Source organism: Pleurodeles waltl, chromosome 10 (assembly GCF_031143425.1).
Source record: "Pleurodeles waltl isolate 20211129_DDA chromosome 10, aPleWal1.hap1.20221129, whole genome shotgun sequence".
In the NCBI taxonomy this organism is placed as follows: Eukaryota; Metazoa; Chordata; class Amphibia; order Caudata; family Salamandridae; genus Pleurodeles; species Pleurodeles waltl.
In genome coordinates this window covers 837,201,477-837,227,476 of record NC_090449.1, presented here as the reverse complement: position 1 = coordinate 837,227,476, position 26,000 = coordinate 837,201,477, and the positions used below count along the sequence as shown (strand labels likewise).

Genomic DNA, 26,000 nt, shown 5'->3' with positions numbered 1-26,000 from the left:
TAAACAATGGTTTTCAAACATTTTTAATTAATCACAGTACTCAATTTACAGTTGCTTTTAATTGTGGCAAGGGAGACTTATGACAGTGATCAATAGTAGGCAAAAAAAAATTACGTCATGATGGCTCAATGGAAAAACGGAAATTAGTAGCTATTGCACTCTACTGAGGGAATTAAGACCCAAAGCTGTTAAACACCACAGCTCGAAACAGTATGTGTAGCGGATGTTTTAAGGTAAAACAACAGGAGTAGGAATCCTTAAAAGTGAATTTGGAAAATCAGGGGCTAGGTACATTTTTCCTGGGATTTCATTATAAACGTTCTTTTATCAATAGGTCCATATTTGACAACACCGAGAGAGCGGTTTATCACTCCTTGTCTCATATGTACAGGGGACGGTTCAAAACCAGCTCCTAAACCCACCAACATTTAACCACTATCATTAGCAATCCAATAACGATACAAGGCGACTAAACGCCCAAGTAAATACTTGATACATCGAAAGATGAAGAACTGAGAAACTTCTTGAATGCAAGAACTATTTTACAATTGTTATGTTTTTGCTTAACATATCAGTAGAATTGCACTATAATGCCTGAGATGAATCTTAAGTGTTTTTGTCTGTGCTTGATTATTATTTTGCTCTCGAAAATGTATTTGAACTTTATGGAAATATGTTGTTTTAATTTTCGTGAAATCAAAATTAACTTTAAAAAAAAATAAAGACAACATTCTAGGCTAATGCCAACCCGTGCAAAATCATGGAACGAATGACAAATGTCCATTTACGTTGATTTTCAACCAAGTGAGCAAAGTAAGCAGAGTTCTGTTATGTTCAAACGAATTTATAAAGCAGAGGTAAACAAGAAAATCAGGCGGTCATTATGAGTTTGGTGGAAGGAAAAGGCCATCAGCCAAACTCCTGTGGTCAGGTTGCTGCCAGTACAGCCACCCTTCCGCTGTCCCTATTAGGAGTTTCCTGCTGGGTCAGCAGGTGGAAAAGCGGTTCCCTCCTCCTGGCCCAGCAGGAAACAGCCTACAACATTGATGCTGGCTCATAATTGAGCGGGGGCAGTGCTGCAGAGCGTAGGGTGCACCAGCACTGGTTGCGCTACTCACTGCCTGCAACTCAGATAGTGAACAGAGCGACGGAACTGCTCATGGAGACCCCTGCACTGCCCATGCCAAGTGCATGGGCAGTGCAGCTGCCCCCCATGGGACCCTCTGCACCCCGTCTCCACCAGCTTTTGCATGGCGGTGCTACTGACATGTAAAAGCTGGCGGAGAGGGGGGTCATAATCCCCAGTGCGGCGCTGCTTGCAATGCTGCCTTGGCGGATTATGACCGCCAGCACCACCAGTCCCTCCTATTGAGGTAAACTGGCAGTGCTGGGGGTCCGACCATGGCACAACTGCCACGGTCATTATGTGGTAGTCAGACTGCCACCAAAGCGGTTCGACCACTGCTTTGACAGAGGTCAGACTGCGACCTTGACCCTGGTGGTCTGAAGGCCACCAGGGACGTAATGATCCCCTTAAACTGTATCTCCATCTCTTTCACCAGCAGGGACGGGGATGAAATCAAAAAATGTATAATATTTAAATACCTGGTTCTCTGATTTTTTGGGGGTTATAATATAAAGCATATTTGGTCATCCCCCTTAGAATGGCACACAGTTTTGGAAGCTTTTCCAAAAAGGCAGTTTTAGAAACTAGGCAATAAACTCCCCTGTGATTTTTTCTAGTTTTAAAGGACTTTTCATGACATTCACAAATGTGTAGGGACCTGGACAATCATTTAACTTGATCCCGCAAAAACATATAGATATTGAACACAGTTGGTTAGGTGGAAAAATTGCACTAGCAAGTGGTATGAAAGAGAGCAAAAAAGTGGTCATGAATGATGGAAATCTATTGCTCTGCATCATGCGTCTTTAGAGCACACAATTAAACTAACAACACCTTGTCCAATGAGAAGTACAGCCCATCTCCTAAACATCAATTAGATTCACGTGCAGTGGCCTGATATGCAGCTGCATGCAATGCCATGCCTCTTCCATTTTAAAGAAAGCATCACCATCAGTATATGAGACAGCAGGAGAAAAGGTAAAAAGACAAGACCGATAAGTAAAAGTTCATTATTACCTTTTGTGCAGAAGGGACCATCATACGCTGTCTTTGAGCAGTCACAGGAGTAACCATTGTACTTTTCCACACACGAGCCTCCATTCCGACAATACATTCCAAAACTTGTGCAATGGCCAGAGCATCCAGCTTTTACTCCTGGTGTGACCTTGGCTCTTACTTCCAAGTCTAGAGTAGCACCATTCATCCTCAAAGAGCGGATACAGCCAAGAAATCCCCTCTGACCTCCTGCAGCACCTTTACAGGAATACATTAAAGTATTTATTTTCTAGATACAATTACACTGTACTTTTTACATAGAGAGATAAAAACAGTTCATTAAATGAACTACAATAAGTGGAGACCCTCTATAGCAATGATGCTCCTTACTGGCCCTTAAATTTTGAAGTTACAGGATTTCAATTCATGTTTATCTATTGTGTTTGATGAAAAGAATGGTTATTTTTTAAACTCTCTCTTTTGTTAAAGAAGGTAGAATATGAGTGACTTCATAATCTGAAGCTCTGCTTCTTGCTACGAATGTTACAATGTTCCTTGTATAGAATCCTCTTCATGTTAGTGGTTTCCAAGAGGTGATGCATTGAAAAGACTAGAGCTCTACTCACCGTATGATCCTGTTATTTGCAGCAGCAGCTGGCTCTTACTCACAATGGGGTGGGGGTCAATTGGTGGAGTACAATAATAATACAAGAATAAAAATGCACTTACATTTGGACGGACATCCTCCTCTCGACGTCTCTCCTTCTCTCCTGGGTCCAACGTGTGCTGGGAGCCAGGAAACTGCACTAGCCAATCTTGGCTCTGGTAACCAGCATGAATGCAGCATCAGGATTGGTGGGAACGGGCTCTCCCAGTGCTCACCAGAGTGCTGGTGACATGTGCCTTCTCTAACCCAGCTGTCTTTGGACGGCTGGGTTAGAGTTGTTTAAAGTGAGCATGTCTGCCTGGCCATTGCAAGACGGCCGGCCAAGGGACATGCACACTTTAAACAAGTGCACAGCTCCCTGCTGCCACTCCCAGCAATTGCCACACCCCGTCCTGACACTCGGTTCAGGACAGGCACTGAAAAAAAATGGTAATACACAAAGTTAATTACCATTTTATTTTTCTGTCCTGGGGGCATTTTTCTAAGTGGGGCAACGCTCCCTTGCCCACTTGGAGGGGACACCCCTGGTTATTTGGGCCCAAAGCCTTGTGAATCTGCATGAAAGTCTCAAGATCAATCAAGCTACACAAAGGTTGACATAAATGTGTATTTGTACTTGTATTCACTCCTATCATACATCACTCCATTATTTGTGCAGCGCTCTTCTTCTTGCTTTACATCTAGGTTACTGCCTCTGGCATCAATTAACCAAAATGGCAGAAACAGTGAAAGTGCATTTTACTGACTCTAAAAACATTGGAACACAGGACAATTCATTCATTTTCACAAACTTTACAACCAACAAAGGTAAGTCCATGATTCTTGACCGTTATGGCATCACACAGGGCTATTTAGAGAGGTACAGAATGTCATTTGGATTGTTTTGTTAGAAGCTTCATACAAAATGCATGCATTTGTATATACAATTATAGGAATTGTATTCAGGTATTGTTCTTAAGACCCATATGAACACCAGATGCAAATACAGACGTACATACACCACAGAGCTGTTTTTATAATCACAGAAGAAACACAGTTTGTAAAGGGTTAATACTGCATTTCTTACATCTTGATTTCCATGAACACAGTTCGAACCCTTTTGTTTTTATGGAAAGGTTATTTTAATTAAAAACATCAGGGCATTGTATAACACTTTGGAATAAAAAGCATGCTGTCTGTGCAAAAAAATCACACTTCAAAATCCCCATTGTCTTAAGTAAAACTATGGCAAAAGGTGCTCACGAGCCTTGTCAATGGAGCAGCCCTCCTGGAATGTGCTCCACCCAGCTCAAGGACAATAAAACTTCAGCTTATTTTGATTTCTGAGACAAGAAATGTATTTTGTAGAATCAAATGAAATTAAGAATAGTAAACACAGTTATAGATACTAACAAGTGCATATAATACTTTGTTTCTCTGAGTGCAGTTTTTGAGTTTAGTCTCACAAAGACTAAGGTGCCTATTACAAGTTTGGCGGATGGGAACAAGCCCTGCTTCAGACCTCCCCGCCAGACACATTATTACTGTCCCACTGGGCTGACCAGCGGAAACCAAGGTTTCCACCTGTCAGCCCAGTGGGCAAGTGGTGGCAGCATTGTCGCTGGCTCATAATTGAGCCAGTTGCTATGCTGCCTCATGCAGGGGGCATCAGCACCCTTTAAATGCACACTGTCTAAACAGCCGACAATGGGCATTTCGAGGGTGCTGTGCAGGTGGACCCTGCAGTACCCATGTAATGAGTATGGGCAGTGCAGGGGCCCCGTGTGGCCCCCTGCACATGTTCTACTCCAGCCTTTTCTTGGCAGTGTTATCGTCATGAAAAGACTGGCAGAGAACAAGGTTGTAATTAGCAGGGTGGCGCGGACTTTATCGCTGCCCTCGCTGATTACTACCTGCACCTGCCATCAGCCCGTTGGGATCGAAGATCCAGGCGGTGACGCAGTAGGTTGGCTGGTCTGCCCATCAACCTCGAAAGGTGGCGGACCGCCAATGTCCCAATAAGGCCCTAAGATCATAATTCTAGGGCATATGTAAAAGTTTGTAAAACTCCTCATTATTGTTGTGACTTTCCAAGTAAGTAAAATACCCAACAAACACTAGAACGACTTCTCAGGGGAGAGAAACCTTGGTGTGTAGATTGTCTTGAGAGCCAATAAAGTTACATTTCCTCTTGTAAACGTTAAGTCATGGAAACAACTGCAGAACACTGTGATCCTTTATTCTAATCAGCTACCGTTTAGAGGAAATTGTGGAACTCATAGTTGAAAATGTTGTCTGGAAAGTCACCCTTTAATTAAAGGTTGAATACAGTGAGAAGTGAACTCAGGATGGTAGTCCCACAGTGCCACCAAGTGAATATGAGAAAGTATATTTGATGCCAGAATAGGAGGCACTATTAAATTGCATAAAACCACACCTTCTAGATAACTGATGTGAGAACATGCCCCTTTTTTTTAAGGCCACACACTTTTTCTGTTGAATTTCACTGCTGCTGTTTAGACTCTGCCTTCTAGGGCACCTCTGACCAGTGCCCAGTGTGTGTGCTCTGACCCTTAAAATATGTAGAAATTGGTTAGTTTTTAGTTACCTTATTTAACTTTTCTATGAGGCTGTAATTTACAGTGTGAAACACACACATGGCATGAAAATGTACATGTCACCTGTGGACCGCAACACTTAGGGCCTCATTGTGAGTGTGGCAGTCTTATGACTGCCACACTCACAGTGGCAATCTGGATCACTGCCTATGCAGTGGTCCGACCGCCACATAACAACCCTGGCGGTCCGACCGCCAGCTCCGCCAGGATCTTGGATCCTGGCAGTCTGGTGCTGGCCTGCGGATTTCGACCTTGTTCTCCGCCAGCCTTTCAATGGCCGTAACACTGCCAGGGAACAGTTGCAGGGGGCCACAGGGGACCTTTGCACTGCCCATGCATTTGGAATGGGCAGTGCAGGGCTCCCCCGCCCAGCACTGTTGCAATGTTGACTGTCTGATTTGCAGTCAGTGAACATTGCAACGGTTCTGGTGCTCCCTACTGGCTACAGCATTGCCACTGGCTCAGTTACAAGTCGGAGACAATGCTGTTGCCTGGTTCCCGCTAGGATGGACAGCAGAAACCTAGGTTTCTCCACACCAGCCTAACATGAAACTCTTTATGGGTCCGGCTGGAATGTAGCCAGTGTGACGGTGAAAATAGTCCACCAAACTCCTAATCAGGCCCTTATTGTTCCATTCACTACTGTGAAAAGGTAAAAATGGCTTCATCCTTAGCATTGTAGCCTGATTGCTTGAGTCAAAATAACCCTTCTGTCAGGAGCAAAATCTTCCTTTCAAATATTAATAAGTCACTACTATCTAGGTAGGGTGCATGGTAAATAAAGGTGGGACATATAGAAACATTATGTTACCATGTACTTACATTGACACCACCCTAAAATCTATTTTTATTTTTTAAGGCTCTAGCTGTCCCAAAAGGAAAACTAGAGCATGTATTAAAAAATTAATTCTGTTCTCTAGGGTTTGGTAGAAGATGGAAAAAACAGTCCAAGTACTATTTTTAATACATATTCAAAATCCAATTCCATTGTGAAGTTTTTTTTTTTTAAACAAATATTTAGGATAAGTAACTGTTAGAAAGTTAACCTTTCTCTGTCTGAAGCTTCTGAATGCTAAACTGCATTAGCATGCTAGCAGCTGCCCTGTCAGTGCTTGCTAACAAAGTGACAAAACTGCTCTCAGAGCAACACCAATGGCCTAGGTGAGGAGAGGTGCAGGAAGATCATTTAGGGTGGAATAATGAACTTCATTAACTTGTAAAAGGTATGCCTGCTCTTTCACAAGTAAATGTAAGATAATGCCTGGAGAAGTGAATTTTTGTTTCTGCATCCAGGCTAGCTCCAATCCCAGAGGTGTCGGGGAAGATACCCCCTCCAGTCACATCTGAGTGACCCCAAAATGTTGTCTCTGTGGTCCTGGGACCCAAGCTGTCTCTAACTTCACTAAATAGAAAAACTGTGGGAATTAGAAAAATTCTAACTTCCAGCTAGTAGAGGCTTGGGATCCAAAACCTGAGCTGTTCTGGCCAAGGTGCAACATTGCTGAGCTTGAAGCATCTCTTTTCAGCACATCTGTTTCAGTGGGCTTTTGGGGAGAAAGTATGTGGCCCTGTGTAACTCATCTTTAGATACAATCTGAAGCCTTTTCCCACTGAAAGATACTGAGCTGTGACAAAGAGAAAAGTCAGAGCATAGACGTTTTGACTGGACAAAGGCACAAAAAGCATCCGGCAGATGAGAGGACTTCCCTAGGCATGAAATTCTTACTTTTTCCTCTCTGAACTTTCCACATTAAAATCAATAGCTTTAGCGGGACCTCTTTAAGGTTAGCCAGCTTCAAAAGGATTTCCTCAAATACATCCTGCTACTTTGCCTCACTGTAGGATTTCAACTTTCATTACAGAGACCTAGGAGCCTATTTATGACCCCAGTTGCGTCACACTCGCACTACACAAAGTGGTGCATGTGCAACGCAGCTCAAAAATGAGATTTCTGAAGCCATGCAAGACCCCCTTGTGTGGTCCTAAGTGGCTTCATATTTCTCGAGTAAAATAGCTGTGTTGGCTTACTCTACACCAGGGAGGCATTTTATGGGTGTTGCATGGGTGTTCCCATGTAACATTCCAATGATTTTGACACATTCTCAGATTTACCAGAAGCGGAGACCCAGGAATGCACCAAAAACCTACACCTCACCAGATGGGGTGCAACAAGGAGAAATATCTTTAGTTCTCCTAGTTTGTTACTCTATCTATGTGTACTTCATCCTGCAGCACACATAGAAAGAGGGGATGTGTCAGGTGATTGTTTTTGTGCAGGATGGTGCCCTTTCTTGCACAAAACAATCCTACATGCAATAGAGGCACCCTGCACCATGGTGCAAGTGTGCCTGCTTTGGGGATAGGCAGCCCATTGTGCGCCAGCACTGGGGAAAGGATAGGAATGTGCTGCATTGGGATAAAGACAGCACATTTCTGCCCTTATCCTGTGACACAGTGCAGAAAGGTGACTTGCTATGCTGATGGAATACTGAATGCCATTAGCACAAATTTATAGAAATACGCATATATATTATATATATATATATATATACATATATATATATATATATATATATATATATATATACACACACACACAACTTTTAACTAATAATCCCTGAACCATCAAAAAATCCTTTCCCACTCCAAATTTCCCTTAACATCTACAAAAAGCCAAAACCACCCTTGACTCTAAAACTCCCCTTCCCCCAAAAAACCATACTCACCCCAAACCCTAAAAATGCCCTTACCACCCAAAAACCTATAGCTACCCTAAACCTTACAAATCCCTTTACCACCCAAAAACTTATACCCACCCATATCTATAAAAAATTCCCTTACCATCCAAAAACCTATACCCACCCTAAACCCTAAAAATTCCCTTACCACCCAGAAACCCATCCCCACCCTAAAACCCCAAAATAATATATATATATATATATATATCGCCACTTTCCTCTGTCTTATTAAAGAAGGAACAGCACTCCAGAGCTTGTATTCATTGATTTATTTTGCTATCCCAACAGGAACGATGAAGGCATTACAGCCGAAACGCGTTCCTGTTGGGATAGCAAAATAAATCAATGAATACAAGCTCTGGAGTGCTGTTCCTTCTTTAATAAAACGGGGGAAAGTGGCGATTCACGCGGTGGCGCGCGTTTATGTAGCAGCACCACCGACGATCAGGAGCGGAGTGACTACGCCGAAGGAGAGTGTTTGAGATATATATATATATATCATCTATATGGTGGCAGGTCCCCCTAGGTCATTATTATAGATAGGACCATGTTTCAATAAAAAAATATATATTTTTGACTTGCCTATATCTTTGGCACCGTTTGAGGAATCTTCACAAGATTATCCCAAAAAAGTGTTGCTGTGATTTGTGTTGCGCACGGAAAGTTTCAAGGTGATCCATCAAGAGGGGGCCAAGAAAAAAGGGGGTGAAAAAAAGTTGCATTTCCCATGTTAATTCCCATAGGAACTATAGACACGTCTATAGCCCAAACCGCTGGTCGGAATTACACCAAATTTGATAGAAAACTAGCTTTCGGTACGCAGATCACGCTTTTGCTTATTTGGTGGCAATCTGTTCAGTAGTTTTTGACATATTAAGGGGAAAATATGTTTGTATATCTCTGCCTGCAATAACTTTTCTAATATTTTGAGAATAATTTGGAAAAATTTGCAAATTTTCATGAATTTGCATGTGAAAAGAAGCTCTGCAATTGGCTGACCACAACCTTACTAGAAAGTTGCAGCTGCCATTTTATTTCATGGGACACGGTCCCCAGGGGAGGTGGGGGAATCCAAATTGAAAGTGGCAAAAGGGGTCAGGGTGAAGGTACCCTGACCCCAGGGGTGTGATATAGATGTGTTTTAGAGGCAAATTTATAGGTTTAAAATAATTTTTCGTCACCATGTGTGGTAATTGTGAAAATTCCCACATTTTCATGAATTTTTGCATATTATTCACAAAGTATTCACAAATATGAAAAACTTTGAAAGAAAAATCACAGACTCATTCATTCACTAATTCATGCATTCATACATGCTCTTAGAGACTCAGGAGTCCACTCACACACCCACTCATAAACCCACTCAAACCCACTCAGGCTCACACACCCACTTTCAGACTCACTCAGACACTCATGCACCTACTCACGGTCCTCTGATAGAGAGAAGCCCTGTGGCCAGCCTGTGCTGTGCTGTGAACTGCCAAAGGCCGTGCATGGCATTGGGCTGGCTGGTTATATGGGCTTGGCAGCAAGGTCTTGCTGCAGGCCGGGCTTTTTGCGACCAACCCCTGCCACGCAAGGCCTAAGGCCGTGCACGACAGGAGTTGGAATAATGTATAGTAATTAAAATTACTTTATATTAAAAAATATATAAATTCACTGAAAAAAACAAAGGTTACAGGGACGTTATAGTTAGGTTCTGAATTTACTCATACAAAACTTAGAAATTCAGCAGTTGTAGTTAGAGTTTTTTCAAGTGACTATAACAAGCGCCCTAAGGTAACTATAACTCATTCGCCATGCACAGCTAATTACTCTACATATTATATCATTGATGAGATCTTGTATGGCATCTTTGATATTATCACGGAATCATTTACAATAAAATAACTGGTATGAAACTATGCATGGAAAGGGCACAAATTATAGTTACTTGAAATCCTCTTCTCGCTGAGCTCTCCTTCTCTGTGAAAATGACCACCTTGCCAAGTCCACCCATGGGCAGAAATCAGAGCGGCTAGTTGCGGCAAATCATTGCAGGCTACAGTCGATTGGAAATGTTGATCATCAAAGGTTAGATTTGGTGAAACAAAGTTTTAGGTATCATTTTTTTAACAACTATCTTTAAATAATTTAAATTTGAAATTTTATGAGGAAACCAAGCATATTGGGAAAATATTGGCATGGATGGCAAAACCAAAGTCTAATTTAAAGTTGCATAAAAACTGTGACAGATTCGTTAACTAAGCTTTCTGTTTCTGATCAGTGGTCCATTCAGAGAGTCTTTTTGGATCAGGGCAAATCAAGCCGAGGAAGCTATCAATTTTGACTTAATGGATTTTTTTAGCACAATCACTATACCATCTCTGGTAGAAAAGCAACAATTCGATCTTATAAAACCTTTTTCAGTGGAAGATATTAAATTAGCTTTTGACAGCTGTACCGACAATAAAGCCAGCAGTAGTGATGGGATACCAACTGAGTTATAAAAAGCCTTCTTCCTGACCTTCAAGAAGTCATGCTAGAATGTTTTCATTCCATTCTTTAGATGGGGCAAGCTCCAACCTCCTTTATAGAAGCTATAGTGGTTAGTATTCTAAAAAAGAGGAACAAGCGCTGATCTAGATTCCTATCACCTGATAAATCTGTTAAATTCTGATTATAAGCTCTTCACTAAAATGCTTGCTAAAAGGATTATGGAAGCTACATCAAGCGTAATTCATCATGATTAGAATGGAGTTATTAGAATGGAGTTGTTGTTTAGAGGTCATTCTCTGTTAATACACAATTTGTGATTGAAGCTATCAGCTATTTTTGGAGGAATATCTGAATTCAGCAATATTACCATTTGATGCAGAAAACAGTTTTTTTCAGAAAGGTTCTTTTTTTAATTTTGGAGGCTTTTTAATTTCTAAGTCAATTGCTATTATTGCTCCAGGGGCTTTATGCTGAGGCTACTGCCGCTATATTAATACATTCAACAGCGGCTGGTAAAATCAACATCAATTGCAGTACCTACCAGGGATGCCAAACGTCTCTGATCCTTTTTGCTTTGTTTATTGAGCCCCTTGTGATTGCCATTTGCTTTGATAAAAATATTTGTCCACCAGTCCTGGGTATATCCAAATTGAAATGTAATGCAGATGATTTGGTTGTGCATTTAAGAGCGGAGGGAGCAAATATCCAAAATTTGTTTGATAAAATACAGGAGCCCAATCAATCAATCAATCAAAGGATTTATAAAGCGCACTACTCACCCGTTAGAGTCTCAAGGCGCTGGGGGGGAGCTACTAGGCGTAAAGCCATGTCTTGAGGCATTTCCTGAACGTCAAGAGGTCTTCGGTCTGGCGAAGGTGGAGCGGTAGGGAGTTCCAGGTCTTGGCGGCTAGGTAAGAGAAGGATCTTCCTCTGGCGGTGGTGCGGCGGATGCGGGGGACGGAGACGAGGGCGTGGCTGGTGGAGCGAAGATTGCGGGTCGGGTCGGGGTGTGGAAGGTGAGTCTGTCATTGAGGTAGGCTGGACATGTGTCATGGAGGGCTTTGTGTGCATCGATGAGGAGTTTGAAGGTGATCCTCTTTGATACTGGTAGCCAGTGTAGGTCTCTGAGGTGGGGGGAGATGTGGTTGCGGCGTGGGACATCAAGAATGAGACGGGCAGATGCATTCTGGATTCTTTGCAGCTCTGCTTGGAGTTTGGTTGTTGTTCCTGCATATAGGGCATTTCCGTAGTCAACCGGCTACTGACCAGGGTGTGGGTGACGGTTTTCCTGGTTTCGACGGGGATCCACTTGAAGATCTTGCGGAGAATGCGGAGAGTGTTGTAGCAGGAAGAGGAGATGGCGTTGACCTGCTGAGTCATGCTGAGTGTGGAGTCCAAGATGAATCCTAGGTTGCGTGCGTGCGTGGGTGGTGGGTGAGGGTGCGGATCCTAGGGAGGTGGGCCACCAGGAGTCATTCCATGCTGAGGAGTTGGTGCCAAAGATGAGGATTTCTGTCTTGTCTGTGTTTAACTTGAGGAGGCTTGATTCCATCCAGCTGGCAATGGCGTGAAGTCCGTTGTGGAGGTTGTTCTTTGCAGTTGTAGGGTCTTTTGTGAGGGAGAGGATGAGTTGAGTGTTGTCTGCGTAGGAAACTATGTTGATGTGGTGGGTTTGTGCAATGTTGGCGACTGGGGCCATGTAAACGTTGAAGAGCGTGGGGCTGAGCAATGATCCTTGGGGGACACCACAGATAATTCTGGAGGCTTCTGACAGGAACGGTGTGGGGCGGGCTCTCTGGGTTCTGCCTGCAAGAAATGATGAGATCCAGTCGAGTGCCTTGTCGCGGATTCCAGCGTTGTGGAGGCGTGTGCGGGGAGTGTGATGGCATACCGTGTCGAAGGCTGCGGAGAGGTCCAGGAGGATGAGTGCTGCTGTTTCTCCTTCGTCGAGCATTGTCCTGATGTCGTCTGTGGCAGCAATGAGTGTGGTCTCTGTGCTGTGGTTGTTGCAGAATCCGGATTGGGAGGTGTTGAGCACCTAGCTGTCTTCCAGGAACCAGGATAATTGGCTGTTCACGATTTTTTCGATGACCTTGGCTGGGAAGGTGAGGAGGGAGATCGACCGGTAGTTCTTAGGGTCATCTGGGTCTCCCTTTGGCTTCATCAGCAGGGCGTTGACTTCTGCGTGCTTCCATCTTTCTGGGAAGGTGGCTGACTCGAAGGAGCAGTTGATGGTGTTGCAGAGATGGGGAGCGATGATGATGTTTGCTTTATTGAAGACATTGGCCCTCATTACAACATTGGCGGACGGTAACTGCCACCCGCCAAGTTGTAACCGCAGTGTGGCCACACACACCGGCTGTGCCCATTCTGACATCCCAGCTGGGCTGGCGGCCCAGCGCGGATGTGGGCCGCAACATGGGAGCTGGCTCCAAATGGAGCCGGCAGTGTTGCGGCTGTGCGACGGGTGCAGCTGCACCCGTCGCGCTTTTCACTGTCTGCTGTGCAGACAGTGAAAAGCAGTGTGGGGCTGTGCCTGGGGACCCCTGCACTGCCCCTGCCAAGTGCATGGGCAGTGCAGGGGCCCCCAGGGGCCCTGCGACTCCCCTTCCCGCCAGACTTTCAATGGCGGTTCCTACCACCATGGAAAGGCTGGCGGGAAGGGGACTCGTAATCCCCTGAGCAGAGCTGCAAACAGTGCTGCCCTGGCGGATTACAACCGCCGGGACCACCGTGGCGGAAAACCGCCGGTCCCGGCGGTGTGACCGCTGCACTTCCGCCGCAGTTGAATTAGGCAAGGGCAGGGGTCTGATGGTGCTCTGGAGTGGATGGAGGCCATGGTGTTGGAGGTGTCTTCTATGTTGACGGGGGTCCAGGTGTGGAGGAGGTGGGTGTTGCTTGGGGCGTTGGGTTCGTGGGTGTTTGTAGTCAGCTGGTGGGTCTGGGGGTTGAAGCTGATGTGGATTTTTTCTATCTTTCGACGGAAGTGGGTTGTGAGTGAGTTGCAGAACTCCTGTGATGCTGGGGGTTCGTTGGAGCAGCTCCTGGGGGTGGAGAGCTCTTTGATGATGCCGAAGAGCTCTTTAGTGTTGTGAGCATTGGTGTTAATGTGCTGTTGGAAGTGGGTCCTTTTGGTGGTGTGGATCAGTTGGTGGTGTTTGCGTATGGCATCCTTGAAAGCGATGTGGTTGGAGTTGGTAGGTACAAGGTGCCAGGTTTTTTCCATTCTGCGACATAGCCATTTGGATTCCTGTAGGTCTGGGGTGAAGCAGCTGTCCTTGATTCTGTGGAGGGTGTTTGGGGTTTTTTTGAGCGGTGCGAGGGTGTTGTCGCAGTCTTCTATCCAGCGATGCAGGTTGGTGGCGGCTGTGTTGGGGTCTGGGGCCCCAGGGGGTGGGGCCCGGGCGAGGGTGGAAATCAGTTGATCCGTTGATATTTTGCTCCAGTCACGTTGGGGGGGTTGTGTGCCGTGGTGGTGAGTGACTGGTTTCTGGTAGGAGAAGTAGATGCAGCGGTGGTCTGTCCAGCTGAGTTTGGTGGTGTGGCTGAAGGAGTCGTGGTTGCTGGCTGAGAAGACAGGATCGAGTGTGTGGCCTGCGGAGTGGGTGGGTGAGGTGACGAGTTGTTTGAGGCAGAGGTTGGCGAGGTTGTCCAGCAGGTTGGTGGTGTTGGTGTCGTTGTTGTTTTCTAGGTGGAAGTTCAGGTCGCCGAGGAGGATGTATTTTGTGGAGTTGAGGGCGTTGGCACTTACCTGGGGGTCTGTAAATCAGAGTTCCTTTGAGGGTGGTGTTGCTGTGAGGGTGGTGTTTTATAACCCTCGCCCACACTGGGTGAGGTGTGGGCGAGGGTTATAAAATGAATCAGGAAAAGTTAAATTTCATTTATTTACTCCTTCTGTCTCTGATCTTGCTGAGAGGCTAAGGGCTAGGGATAATCCTATCTCTCTTGTTAGGTGTTTGAGTATCTATGTTATGTCCATCCATGTGGATTTGTTTTAAGTGAGTGGAGATCTTTGCCTTCATGTATGTGCAGAAGAGTAGTGCTAGAAAAAAATGTCTATTCTACCATTGTTCATTTTTAAATTATATGATAGCACACGGAAGCTAACATTATGCAAAATTCCTTTATTGCCCCCTCACAGCAGCAACAATTGAAAGAATTCAGAACTCTAAGAACATTCCAGTAAGGTATAAAGTTCAGCAATGCACAGCCATCGTCCTTTGATGCTGCTGCTCACAAGATAAGTACTCTCCATTTTACTCTCTTGTGTAAGCCTTGTGGTGCTTGATTACCCACCCTTCTTCTTCCCCCTACCCCCTCCTTCTTATGAGGGACCTATATATTTGTCTTTTTCCCATCCTGAGCAATTACCTGTGAATTAGTATTTCTCTCCTGTTCTGCTTTTATTAATATCATTGGCTTTACTGTATTTTTTAATTATTATAACTATTTCATGTATGCCTATGCGTGATTTTGGCTCATACCTTTCACCACCTTGTTCCTGGTTGTCTGACAGTTGATATTCGCTCACTTGTTCAAAATTGTGGCCCAAGTTATGCGATCTGACTGGGCAGCAGGGGGTGTGCTGACTCTTTGGTGGCCACTGCACAACCATCCAACTCTGGCCGAGACAATCCCTTTGTCCGGGGACCACGGTAGATGCACACCACTGTGGGCACTCACCCAGATGGCCTCACGCTTTTAGGACCATCCCGGTTGCAGCTGCTGCAGTCTCTGCCTTTCCCCTGTCCTCCTCATCGCTGCATGCCCATGTTTGCTTGCTTAGGGGCACATACAAAAAAGAGAGGAAAATACCTTGGTGCGCAAGAAGTATGCATTGACTGCCATTTTGGAGGATTGCAAAAGTTCCTATTTAAACATTGGGATAGCCATTTTATTAAGTTGGCAATATTGTAGTAAAACTATAGCAGTATTCTGGCAGTTGTAGTTCATTTACTATGCACTACTGTTTTTCCACACGACCGACTTCTCATTGGATAGCTCATTGGCCCTTGTCTCTCCTGCACTTAGCCCCTGCTAAACTCTGCCTTCCTGGTTATTCTGAGGGACAGATGGAGCACAGAATGGAGGAAAGATTACATGGTATCATGAATAGGGCACTTGAAACGTTGATGGGATCGCGTTATGACACCATCAATAAGAAACTGGAGGCCTTTACTTGGAAAGGTAATATTCGTAGAGGCATTGGCCAGCCTGAGGGCTTGGGATGACCCAAAGGAAAATAGCTGCTGAGACCCTGGCTAAGAAAGCAAAAAAGGCAAAAATCGCACGTGTGGAACTGGAGGTGACAGGACCAGTGCTTCGGGCACTACAGATGGGCAGGAAAAATGCCCATTTACATTGATAGTGATGAGGCTTTTGAGCCCAAGATTGATCTCTCTTACTCCTCTGATTTTGACTTGTATCACGACAATATAGATGTCAACAGGAAGGGAATATCAGACGATCATCCAAAGCCTTGGGTTCCAAGTTGGGCATTGTCGACCACCCAGGGAGATGATTTGTTTGATCCCCTCCTCATAAGCATCCCCTGTCTAATGAATGGACTCAATCTCAGCATATCGTTGATTATATTGTCTTCTGGCACAGAAGAGAGATCACCAAGGAGGTTAGGTCTTGTTTGAGATTTGAGTGGCCCTGTCCTTCCCTCTTTGACAAGGTTGCAACGACTCCCAAAGTGGATGTCAAGGTGATGGCAAGTATTAGCAAAAGCAGCAAGGAGTCTAGGAAAGGATTTTACAAAGGCTTGAAATCTTGCCATGGTCAGGTGCTGGAAACCTATTGGCCCTCTGATTAAAATGTTCAAGATGGCTGAGGTGGCTATCTCAACGAGACATTAGTCGATCCCAAGGAAATGCATCAGTGGGCCCAAAGGGCCATCTGCATCTTGGGAAATGCAAACACTGCTCTCTCCAATGAGAGAAGGAAGAGCATCTTCCTCAGGATCGGTCCCAAGCTGATAGAACTAGCAAGCAAGGAGGGGAGCCCTTCCACGTAGGGATATCTCTTTGGAGATGGCTTCATTAAGGACATGACCAAGTAGGTAGGAGTTTTTAGCTCCATTCAAAAGTCGCAGAAGGACATTAAAAGGGTTTTCGAGGACAGGGTTTTTGGTATGGCCGGAATAACGAGGGGTTGGTTCCTAAGCGAAGGCCAAGCTGCATCCAGACACTTCCTGGGGAGTGGCAGGAAGTTCACCCAGACGAGCTTTGGATCCCACCAGGGCTTCTAACCCTAAATACAAAGGACCCGTAGCAGGTTCTCCAGAGGAGATTGGTGGCAAAGAGGTTTTTCTGCAGATAAGAGTTTTGAGAGACCCTTTACATACCCTTTTAAAAGTGGGAGACAGGTTGGCCCAATTTTGTGAGAATGGCAAATTAGTGACACAGGATCCCTGGGTCTTGGATACTGTCAGGGGATACAAATTGGAGATTATAGGTCTCCCAGTGTAGGTGAAGACACCTCGAGAGATAAGATTTTCAGAGGAAGACTGAAGGTTGGTGACAGAGGAGGTGGAGGGTTTACTGGCCGAAGGGGCTATTTGGAAGGCCTCAACCCTGGAACAGGTTTCATCAGCAATATTTTCCTGGTCTGAAAGAAAGACAAAGGTATGAGATGAGTAATAAACTTGAAAGAGCTAAACAAGTGGGTGTTCACCACTTAAAATTGGAGGGGATTAACCTGTTGAGGGATGTCCTGAGAAAAGGGGACTGCTTAACAAAGTTATATCTCAGAGACTCATATTTAACTAATCCAATTAGGCCTCTTCATCAGAAATTCCTTCAGCTCACCTGAAAGGGCAAACTTTAGGAATTTTGCAGTCTACTGTTTAGCCTTTCCTCAGCACCTTGGTGCTTTACCAAATCTCTTCACCCTGTAGCGGCCTGGCTCTGAGCAAAGGGGGTAAGTCTAATTATCTACCTTGATGATATTCTAACAATGGATCAGTCCAGAAAGGTGATTTCCAAATATGCAGTAATGACCATACAACTACTACAGCATCTGGGCTTTATAATAAACCAAAAGAAATCCTGCCTGATCCCTTCTCAGGAGATGTAGTTTCTAGGCTTTGTGGTAGACACTGTTCAGGCAGGAGTCAAGATTCTCAGGGAGAAGCTAAGGAAACTATGCAGAGAGTTAAGGAAGGTGTTAGTGAGAAAGGAAATTCCACTAAGGTTTTTAAAGGATTCTGGGCCTGTTATTCGACATAATTCAGGCAATATTTCTAGGCCCTTTGTACTATCGGGCCCTCCAAAGACTCAAAACAAAATCTTTACAGACCAATCGGTTGTACTCCCAAATGTTGTCCTTAGATTAAGAACCAAGGAAGGATCTCCTGTGGTGGCTCAAGAATGCAGCAGGTTGGAAATGCAGGGCCATTTTTGGGGAGGGACCAAAAATAGTAATAGAGTCAGAAGCCAGTTTAGAACTATGGAGATCCACTGAGGGATGTTGGACTGGTCAAGAGAGAAAGTTACACATCAACTGCTTGGAATTGTTGGAAGGTTCATTTGCAATTTGTTGCTTTACCAAAAGTATGATGAGATGTTGCCAATGGTATGATGAGATGTTGTGTGATGCTGCTTACGAATAATGTGTCAGCAGTGAGGTACATCAACAAGATGGGTGGTCCTCATTCAAAGGACCTAGCAGACATAGTGAAACACTTTTGGAGGTACTCTTTAAGCAAGGGAATTTCTGTTGTGGCGGAAAATATTCCTAGGTTAGGCAATGGTGTGGCGGACTATTGTTCTTGGAATTTCAAGGATTCCAGCAAGAGGTTGAACAGGAATGCATTCTTGGGTATGCAATAGAGATGGGGGTTCCTTCAGGGTGGACCTCTCTGTGGACAGACTGAACACCGCTGACAAAGCTCTTCAGTTTTAGGCCAGACCCTCAGGCTTTGGGGGTAGATGCTTTCCTCCAGGACTGGAGGAAATTGGAACCCTCTGCTTTCTCTCAATCGGCCATGCTGCCAAAAGCCATCTTGCATGCACACAAATGCAGGGAAACTGTTGTGGTGATAACATCTGTCTAGAGGTCACAAGCCTGGTTTCTCTTCATGTTGGAAATGACTATAGACATCTCTGTCCTAATACCGACATTCAGGCATGTAATCTTAGGACCAGGAGTGGAATGTCATCCTCTTGTGGAGCAGGGTCTACTAAATCTGATGGCCTGGAGGATTTCAGGAGACAATGGGAAATCCCAGGGCTTTCAGTAGATGCTTTCCGACTCATATCAGAGTTGTGGGCACCTGAGGCAAGGAAAGCATATCAATTGGCTTGGAAGAAATGGGATTGTTGGTGTGTTTGACGGAATTTCAATACCATTACAACGGATCTAGTGCATGTAATGAACTATTTGTCAGAGTTGTTTGCCTCAGGTTTGTCTTACAGGACTGTCAATGTTTACAGATTGGCAATGGCGGCCAGTCATTCCTTCGTGGACAGTGAATCTGTTGGCCAGAAAATACTAAGAAAATCATGTAGAGTATGCAGGTTTTGAACCAGCCTACAGCAAAGTACGCTTCTTTATAGGATGTTAGTGATGTTTTACAAGGACTTACAGGGCGGTGCGAACTCTAGCCTATCGTTAAAAAGTACCTCTTACAAACTTAGAGTTTTACTCTGCCTGGTGTCATTTAGACGGATTTCAGATGTAAGAGCTTTAAATGTCACTAGCAAGGCCTACCAGCCTGAGGGATTCTGTTTTAATATTAAAAGAAGAACAAAGACTCCGTCATTCTCGGTTTTCTATCCTTACTTTGAGTTTAACGAAAGGCTTGGAGTGGTGAGATCCTTGAAAGAGTACAAAAGGAGAACTGCAAGTTTGAGAAGGAATGTGGCACAGTTATTGATTTCACAAAGATGGCCTCATAAGACTGTTTCTCGGCCCCACTTTACCAAGATGGGTGAAAGAGGTTATGAGTGAGGCTGGTTTGGACCTCATTAGATTTAGGTCTCACTCCCTTAGAAGTGTGTTGACCTCAAAAGCTTTTGTCTTCGGAGGTGGATTGCAGAATATCCTTAGAGCTGCGGATTGGTCTAACGAAAGTATGTTCAAAAGTTGCTGTTTTAGACCTGTTGCAAATGCAATTGATAATGTGTTAAAATCACTTTAAACTTGCATACTGTTCCATGTCCTGATATAAAAGTATATTTTTCACAGCTGGGTGGGCAAACAATCTGGATTTTATTAATGACATGGAGGCTAAGATTATCCTACCACTTTAATACGCTCACTAACGGACTATGGTAATAAAATATTGTCTCAATATAAAAAAATTATTTTGGATTGAAGACTTGTCACTGATTCGGGATTCCATTAGTGAAGCCTTAATTGTTGAAGTTTAGTTCTCTGTTAGAGTTATCTTGCTCGCAGCGCTGGAAGACGGAAGATGGCTGCGTGTTGCTGGACTTTATACCTTATTAGAATGAGCAAAATTAAAGAGCTGAATTATTTCAATTGGTGCTGCTGTGAGTGTGTAATAAAGGAGTTTTGCATAGTCTTAGCCTCTGTGTCATTAATAAATTTCAGATTTTTGGCCCACCAGCCTCGGAAAAGTCTACATTCTCTAATGTTCTTATTAGGGTAACTAAGAATTTCTTTTTAAAGGAAATTGATTGCTTATTGAGAAGTTCTATTTGAAATAATCATCACCTCCAGGTGAAATTTAGCTATTTGCAATTAGATGACGATCATGGAAGGCTAGCTTCATCAAATCTTCAACTGTATTATTTTGCAGCTCTCTTGGACACAATATCACAGTTGAATTATACTTTTTCACCCCCTTTTGTTTAATAATTGTCTGTTTTATGCAACGAAAAAAGAGCTAGGGATCCAGTTACTGATTTTTCTAAAATTGTTTATTTTTCCCAAAACATCTCACTATAAGTGTATTCCTGAACTTTTTTGTAAAATTAAAATGTTCAAGGAATATAAAATACCAGACTGCCATAAGTGTCTTATCATTGAAGGACCGCAGAGGTTTTAATTGGTTACTCTCAAAGGAGCAGATTTCAGCAACTTGGGCTTTGAACTATGTTATACTTCAAATACAACTCCTCATGGTAATCATAGGTGCAGTTAAGTTTTTCTTTCACCACGGTAGGTAGAGGGATTTAGTTCATTTTTTTTTAAGATAAGAAATCTATTGCACCACTACCCGGAAAAGGTGGCAGGATTTTAAAGATGATGTTTAAACACAATCTTAAGAGGCTTTGCAGTGAGTGTGGAAGCATGTTTTATTTTATGTGAAATCCATCTTGTCATGTATACGTTTTGTGATATTCAATTATGACAAAGGCCTGCAAAAGTGTGTGCAAAATTGGGATGACCGCAGATAAACCCATGCACCTGGCTGAATAGCTTGTAACCCAAGGCTTGCTCAAAAGATACCTCACAGGACATGAGTTGCTTCATTCACCCAGCAAGAGCCAGATACCTTGATCGCCACATAGATCTGAGGGCAGGAGGCAGCATTTGATTGGACAGTGATTGTGAAAGTCATTTTGTTGACGCATTAGAATGGCCCAGCCGTTGGGCATGTGGACATCACACCCAACGCCATTTTATATCATGTTGCTAACACGCTTGTAATATGAACCATTATTTTCACAATGATTGGGTAGATGCTTAATGCTTGGGTAACCCTCACATCTTCTGATCACATCACAGCATGTATTTGCCCATATTAATTAAGAAATTACCTTTTGTCTGTATCATATTTGGGTAATGTGTATTAATGATTTTTGTGGTTTTAAGATATAGAAGACCTGCTGAAGGTTCCTGTTATTGGGCATGTTGCTGTAAAACTCATGTTGCCGTGACTCATATATAAACTCTGCCTATAAAATTTGACATTGTCTGTGTTTCTTTAATTTATCAATTCCTTCATTTGGTGGAGAATGCAGACCTGGGCTCAGTGACCAGTTTGGACACTGTACACGGCTTCTTGCTTCCCATTTCTGCCTTCACTCTGGATCAGTTGACAGACGATGTGATGCCTCTGGCATGGCATGACAGCTCTGCCCTCCCTACTCATGTGGTGCGCAAATCTACTCTTTTGCATTTTTCCACTTCTCCACAGCGAACAATAGCAAGTATAAGTCTCCACACTGGACCCCCTCTAGCGATTCCCTGCTCTTACAGGTTTGTTTTATTGTATTCTACATTTTGCTTATATTTTGACATTGTATGTTTTGTATGTAGCAGTTCCTTAGGATACCCTGCTCTTGTTTTACTATATTCTGTTCATTTTTGATGATTATGTTTCATGTCAAGTAGCGCAGGGCAGACCATGCTCTGCTGCAGTTATTTCCTTTTGTTATATACTTCCTTGCTGTGGTATCCTCTCTGTTTCTTTGGTTATATCTGTCACCTCCATGACACACTGACCTCTGTTCACCATGTGACGCAATTGGAACTGAGGCGGTGCCTGATGGTTGGGTGTCCCTCGCTTGGTGCATTACCCATATGACACACCTCATACCAAGACAGTTCCTGACAGTCAAAGATACTTCACTTTGATGCCTGGCCAATTACTCTGTTGGTTTGGACCAAGAGGTAGCCCTTGGTCCTCAGAGGAGGGTGTTTTTGATTTTGTGCTTGTGTGTTCTAGATGATTGACTTGGGTTTTTCTATTTCACACTGCTTGGCTAGCATAGGCGATTGACTAAGCGTACGTGCTGGTCTTTCCCAGGTGGACGTATGCATCCTGTAAATGGCACATGATTTTGTAAGTTTTGGTTTACTAGGAGTATAATGAGTTATAATAGCCAAACAGGGAAAGTGGTTATCGTTCTGGAATTACGGGTAGCAGTGTGTGCTCTGACTAGTCTCCTCCATGGACCTTGTGATTTGCTAGGACTGAGTGTTGAGTGTTTGTGCTTGGTTCCAGACGCTTGGCACCTGGGGGTCTCTGGTTGTAACCATGGGCAGAACAGCCTGGTTACAAAAGGAGGGTAGCAGAAGCAAGTTAAAATGATTTACAATTTTATTAGTTGTTGAATTTATATTTGCTATATTTAAAATAGCACATACACTTTCTGTTGCTTGTTTGTATTGTGGCTGGGCTTTTTCCATCCCTTAGATGATAGGGCTTTGGGATTGATTCTGGTGTGTGAGTAGGACATACCTAGGCTATTAGGGAAAGCTTCCCTGTGTCTCTGTATGAAAATGGATTTCTGATTGAAAGAGGGCTCACTACTGTCTGCAAGTGTTCCTGGGTGTTTGAACCAACTGTGAATTGGGGAGGTTTCCAAATGAAACTCAGCTGCACCTGCCTTCAGCATAAAGCTTGAGAGTTTACACATTTTTACATATTTCCCCTTTCCTATCTCTTTTTATTTCGGTGGCAAGGACACTGGGGAACCAGCACCTATAGCACTCCTTTGTCTCTAAAGACACTTTCATCTATGTGTCTTGTGGACGCTTCATAGTGCACTAGTATTGCAAGACATTGTTCCTGGAAGGTTGGTTGGATTGAGCACTTTTTCTTGCTTTCAACTAATATTATTGCACAGGGCTGAATGTGCTTAATGTATATGAGATGTAGATGGAGCTGATTTACTCATGTCATCCGTGGATATGAGCTCTGGGAACTAGACGTAGAGACATCCTATTGCATCCTTTGTTCAGTAGGAGTGAAATTGTCTTTGACTGTAAGGAGAACTGGTGTATCTTCAACAACGGAGGAGGCATTGCCCCTCTCGGGTCTCACTGACCATGCAATACCATCTCTTCTATGCGAGTATGAGACCATAGATTTTACTCAAGGGATCTGTGCGCATGGTGCAAGCTATTCCCATGATGGGAGAAGTATTTACAGAAAGATAAGAACATAGGATTGGACCACTATAGCAAGAATTCAGAAATTACATGGCCTAACAATGACCAAACTAAAGGCCAGCAGAGTAAGAGAGTATGGGGCTGGGGCACACACTGTGGCAGAGGCAGAGGTAGATCTGGAGGCAGAAAAACAGCACCCCAGATCACAACAGGGACCACTTGCTTCAACTGCATCCAGCCCAGTTATCGGTGCAATACCTGCCCCCTCCTGCACCCTCCAGGGACCTGCCATGAGAGGTCACCACCACAGCATGACCAGTATGTCCAGACAGTTCACCACACCTCTAAGGCTCCTGATAACTTGTTATAACAACTTGAGGGAGTTTTACATCAGACAAGTGAGAAGGAGAAGTTACAAGTATTGAATTAATTGTTTCCAAACTTAGCTAAGGATAAAAACAATGATTTATGAGCCTGATTGTTCATTCGATAAAGTGAGTATAGCTATAAAGTTTAAATTAGTGCCACATGTGAGAACAGAAACAGGCGTGGAACCCACTGAGCAGCTGTCCACCCAGTATAACACCAAGAATGTGGTTTATTGTTTCCAATGCCCTTGTGTTCTGACGTACATAGGACAAACATCCCAACCAGTTAAAGTGAGAATCCTGCAACATAGACCAAGAATCAAATGCGAAATGAGAAATGCACCATTGGTTGGATATTATCTTGAACTGAACCACAAACCAGACGAGATCTGGTGGACAGTGTTACAGGTGGTACAGCCTAAAAGCGCTGGATCAACTATTTCCACGAACCTGACCAGATTGGAAGCAAGACTTATAGAGAAATACGGTACAGCAAGACAAGGTCTGAACGATTTGGACAAAATGTGGAACGGTATTTGAGATAAATGCTGCTGTCTAGGTGGATTCTGTGGACTGGCATAATAACGATGTATTGAAGATTAGTTCAGATCACCAGACTAGTTCACACATTATATATACACTATACACTAGGATGCTTCAAGTATATAGGTTGTCTAAGACACAAGTGGCTTTGTACACAAAGATTACAGAAGTGGACAATTATAGCTGACAATGGCAAGGTACACAAATTTTGCACCTAACAAGATCTAATTGATAATACTCAAGTGCTGAGTAAAAATTTAAGCAGACAACAGGATCAAGTAAAAGGAGATAAAATGTTGACATTTATATGATTGGGATGATGGTGGTATACCCAGAGGGCTATCTAGCTTGGTAAATGCTTAAAGGCAACTGATTTTTAGCATTGAGAGGGTACTCAGATGATCAAAATCGAGTAATCAGAGCCTTTAAAGGGAATATAATAATGAATGGAAGTTAGAAATACATGGGCGGCACAGCAGTAGTAGTATAAGTATTTTAATCCTCTGAGGCCCGTATGAATCTATCGTTTAATTGATTTGGTTTGACATGTTTTAAGATGGCCGCCGCTGGAGATAAAGGTAGCTTTCCACTTTATTGCCCACAATGAGCGCCGTAATGGATAAAGGCAGTTTATTACTTTATTGCCCCAGTGACTGCCGGACTGAATGAAAAGATTTGAGATGAGAACCTGCGGCTGTATGTCGATTGTCTCATAAATTCGGAGGAAAGTTTATTGAAGTCCAGTGAATTTATACGAAGTCAGCAAACAAATAGATCTGGCGAAGACATGCTTTAAGATGGCGGCCAAAGTAGTTTATCACCCCTTGCCCAAAATGGCCACCGTAATGGATTTATAGACACGAGATAAGCGCCCGCGGTAACACGACGGCGGACACAAGCTCGGAGGAAAGCTTTTTGAAACCCCTTCAAACTAACAAAGTAAGTAAAAATGCTAAGCACTAAGGGATCGGTAATGATAAATAATAAATATAAATTTTGGAGACAGCTTCAAATAATCATTTTGATGTATTTCTTTGTTTAAAGACAGAGAAATTATGACCTTTTAGAGACATGAATAGATGATCTGGATAAGGTATTTGCTTGTGATTTACAAGTAGATGGTCACACAGAGTGTTTCTAGTTCACATTGGATAGTGAATGGGCTGTTAACAATTTAAAAAAAATATGTTTTTTAATTTTTTAAGTTTCAAACTTAGAATTATGATTGTTAAATTTTCAAACTTGGAATCATGAGTGTTTGATTTGTAACTAATGCATGGGTTAATTCGCATGGTGTAAGATGATAGATATCACGGAAAGGGGAGAGTTTGTATATAGTTTTTAGATCCTCCCCAGTGTTCCTGGTGAAGGGAATTGAGGATTAAGGGGCATATTTATACTCTGTTTGCGCCGGAATTGCGTCGTTTTTTTTGACGCAATTCCGACGCAAAACTAACTCCATATTTATAATTTGGCGTTAGACGCGTCTAGCGCCAAAGTCCATGGAGTTTGCGTCATTTTTTAGCGTGGACACCTACTTTGCGTTAATGATATGCAAGGTAGGCGTTCCCGTCTAAAAAATTGACTCCGAGGCATGTGCGCCGTATTTACACTCCCGGGCAAAATTCACGCCCGGGAGTGGGCGGGTCAAAAAAAATGACGTACGGCCGCTTT

General features: G+C 43.5%; 1 protein-coding gene across 2 annotated transcripts in view; it reads right to left on the bottom strand.

The window, feature by feature from the left end:
* CNTNAP2 (contactin associated protein 2) overlaps positions 1–26,000 on the bottom strand; it is a 2,759,350-nt gene that overhangs the window by 577,780 nt on the left and 2,155,570 nt on the right. For both annotated transcript variants that reach the window (XM_069211508.1, XM_069211509.1), the window contains exon 18: positions 2,144–2,380. In XM_069211508.1, coding sequence (XP_069067609.1) covers positions 2,144–2,380 — 237 coding nt within the window. The remainder of the gene's footprint in view (positions 1–2,143; positions 2,381–26,000) is intronic.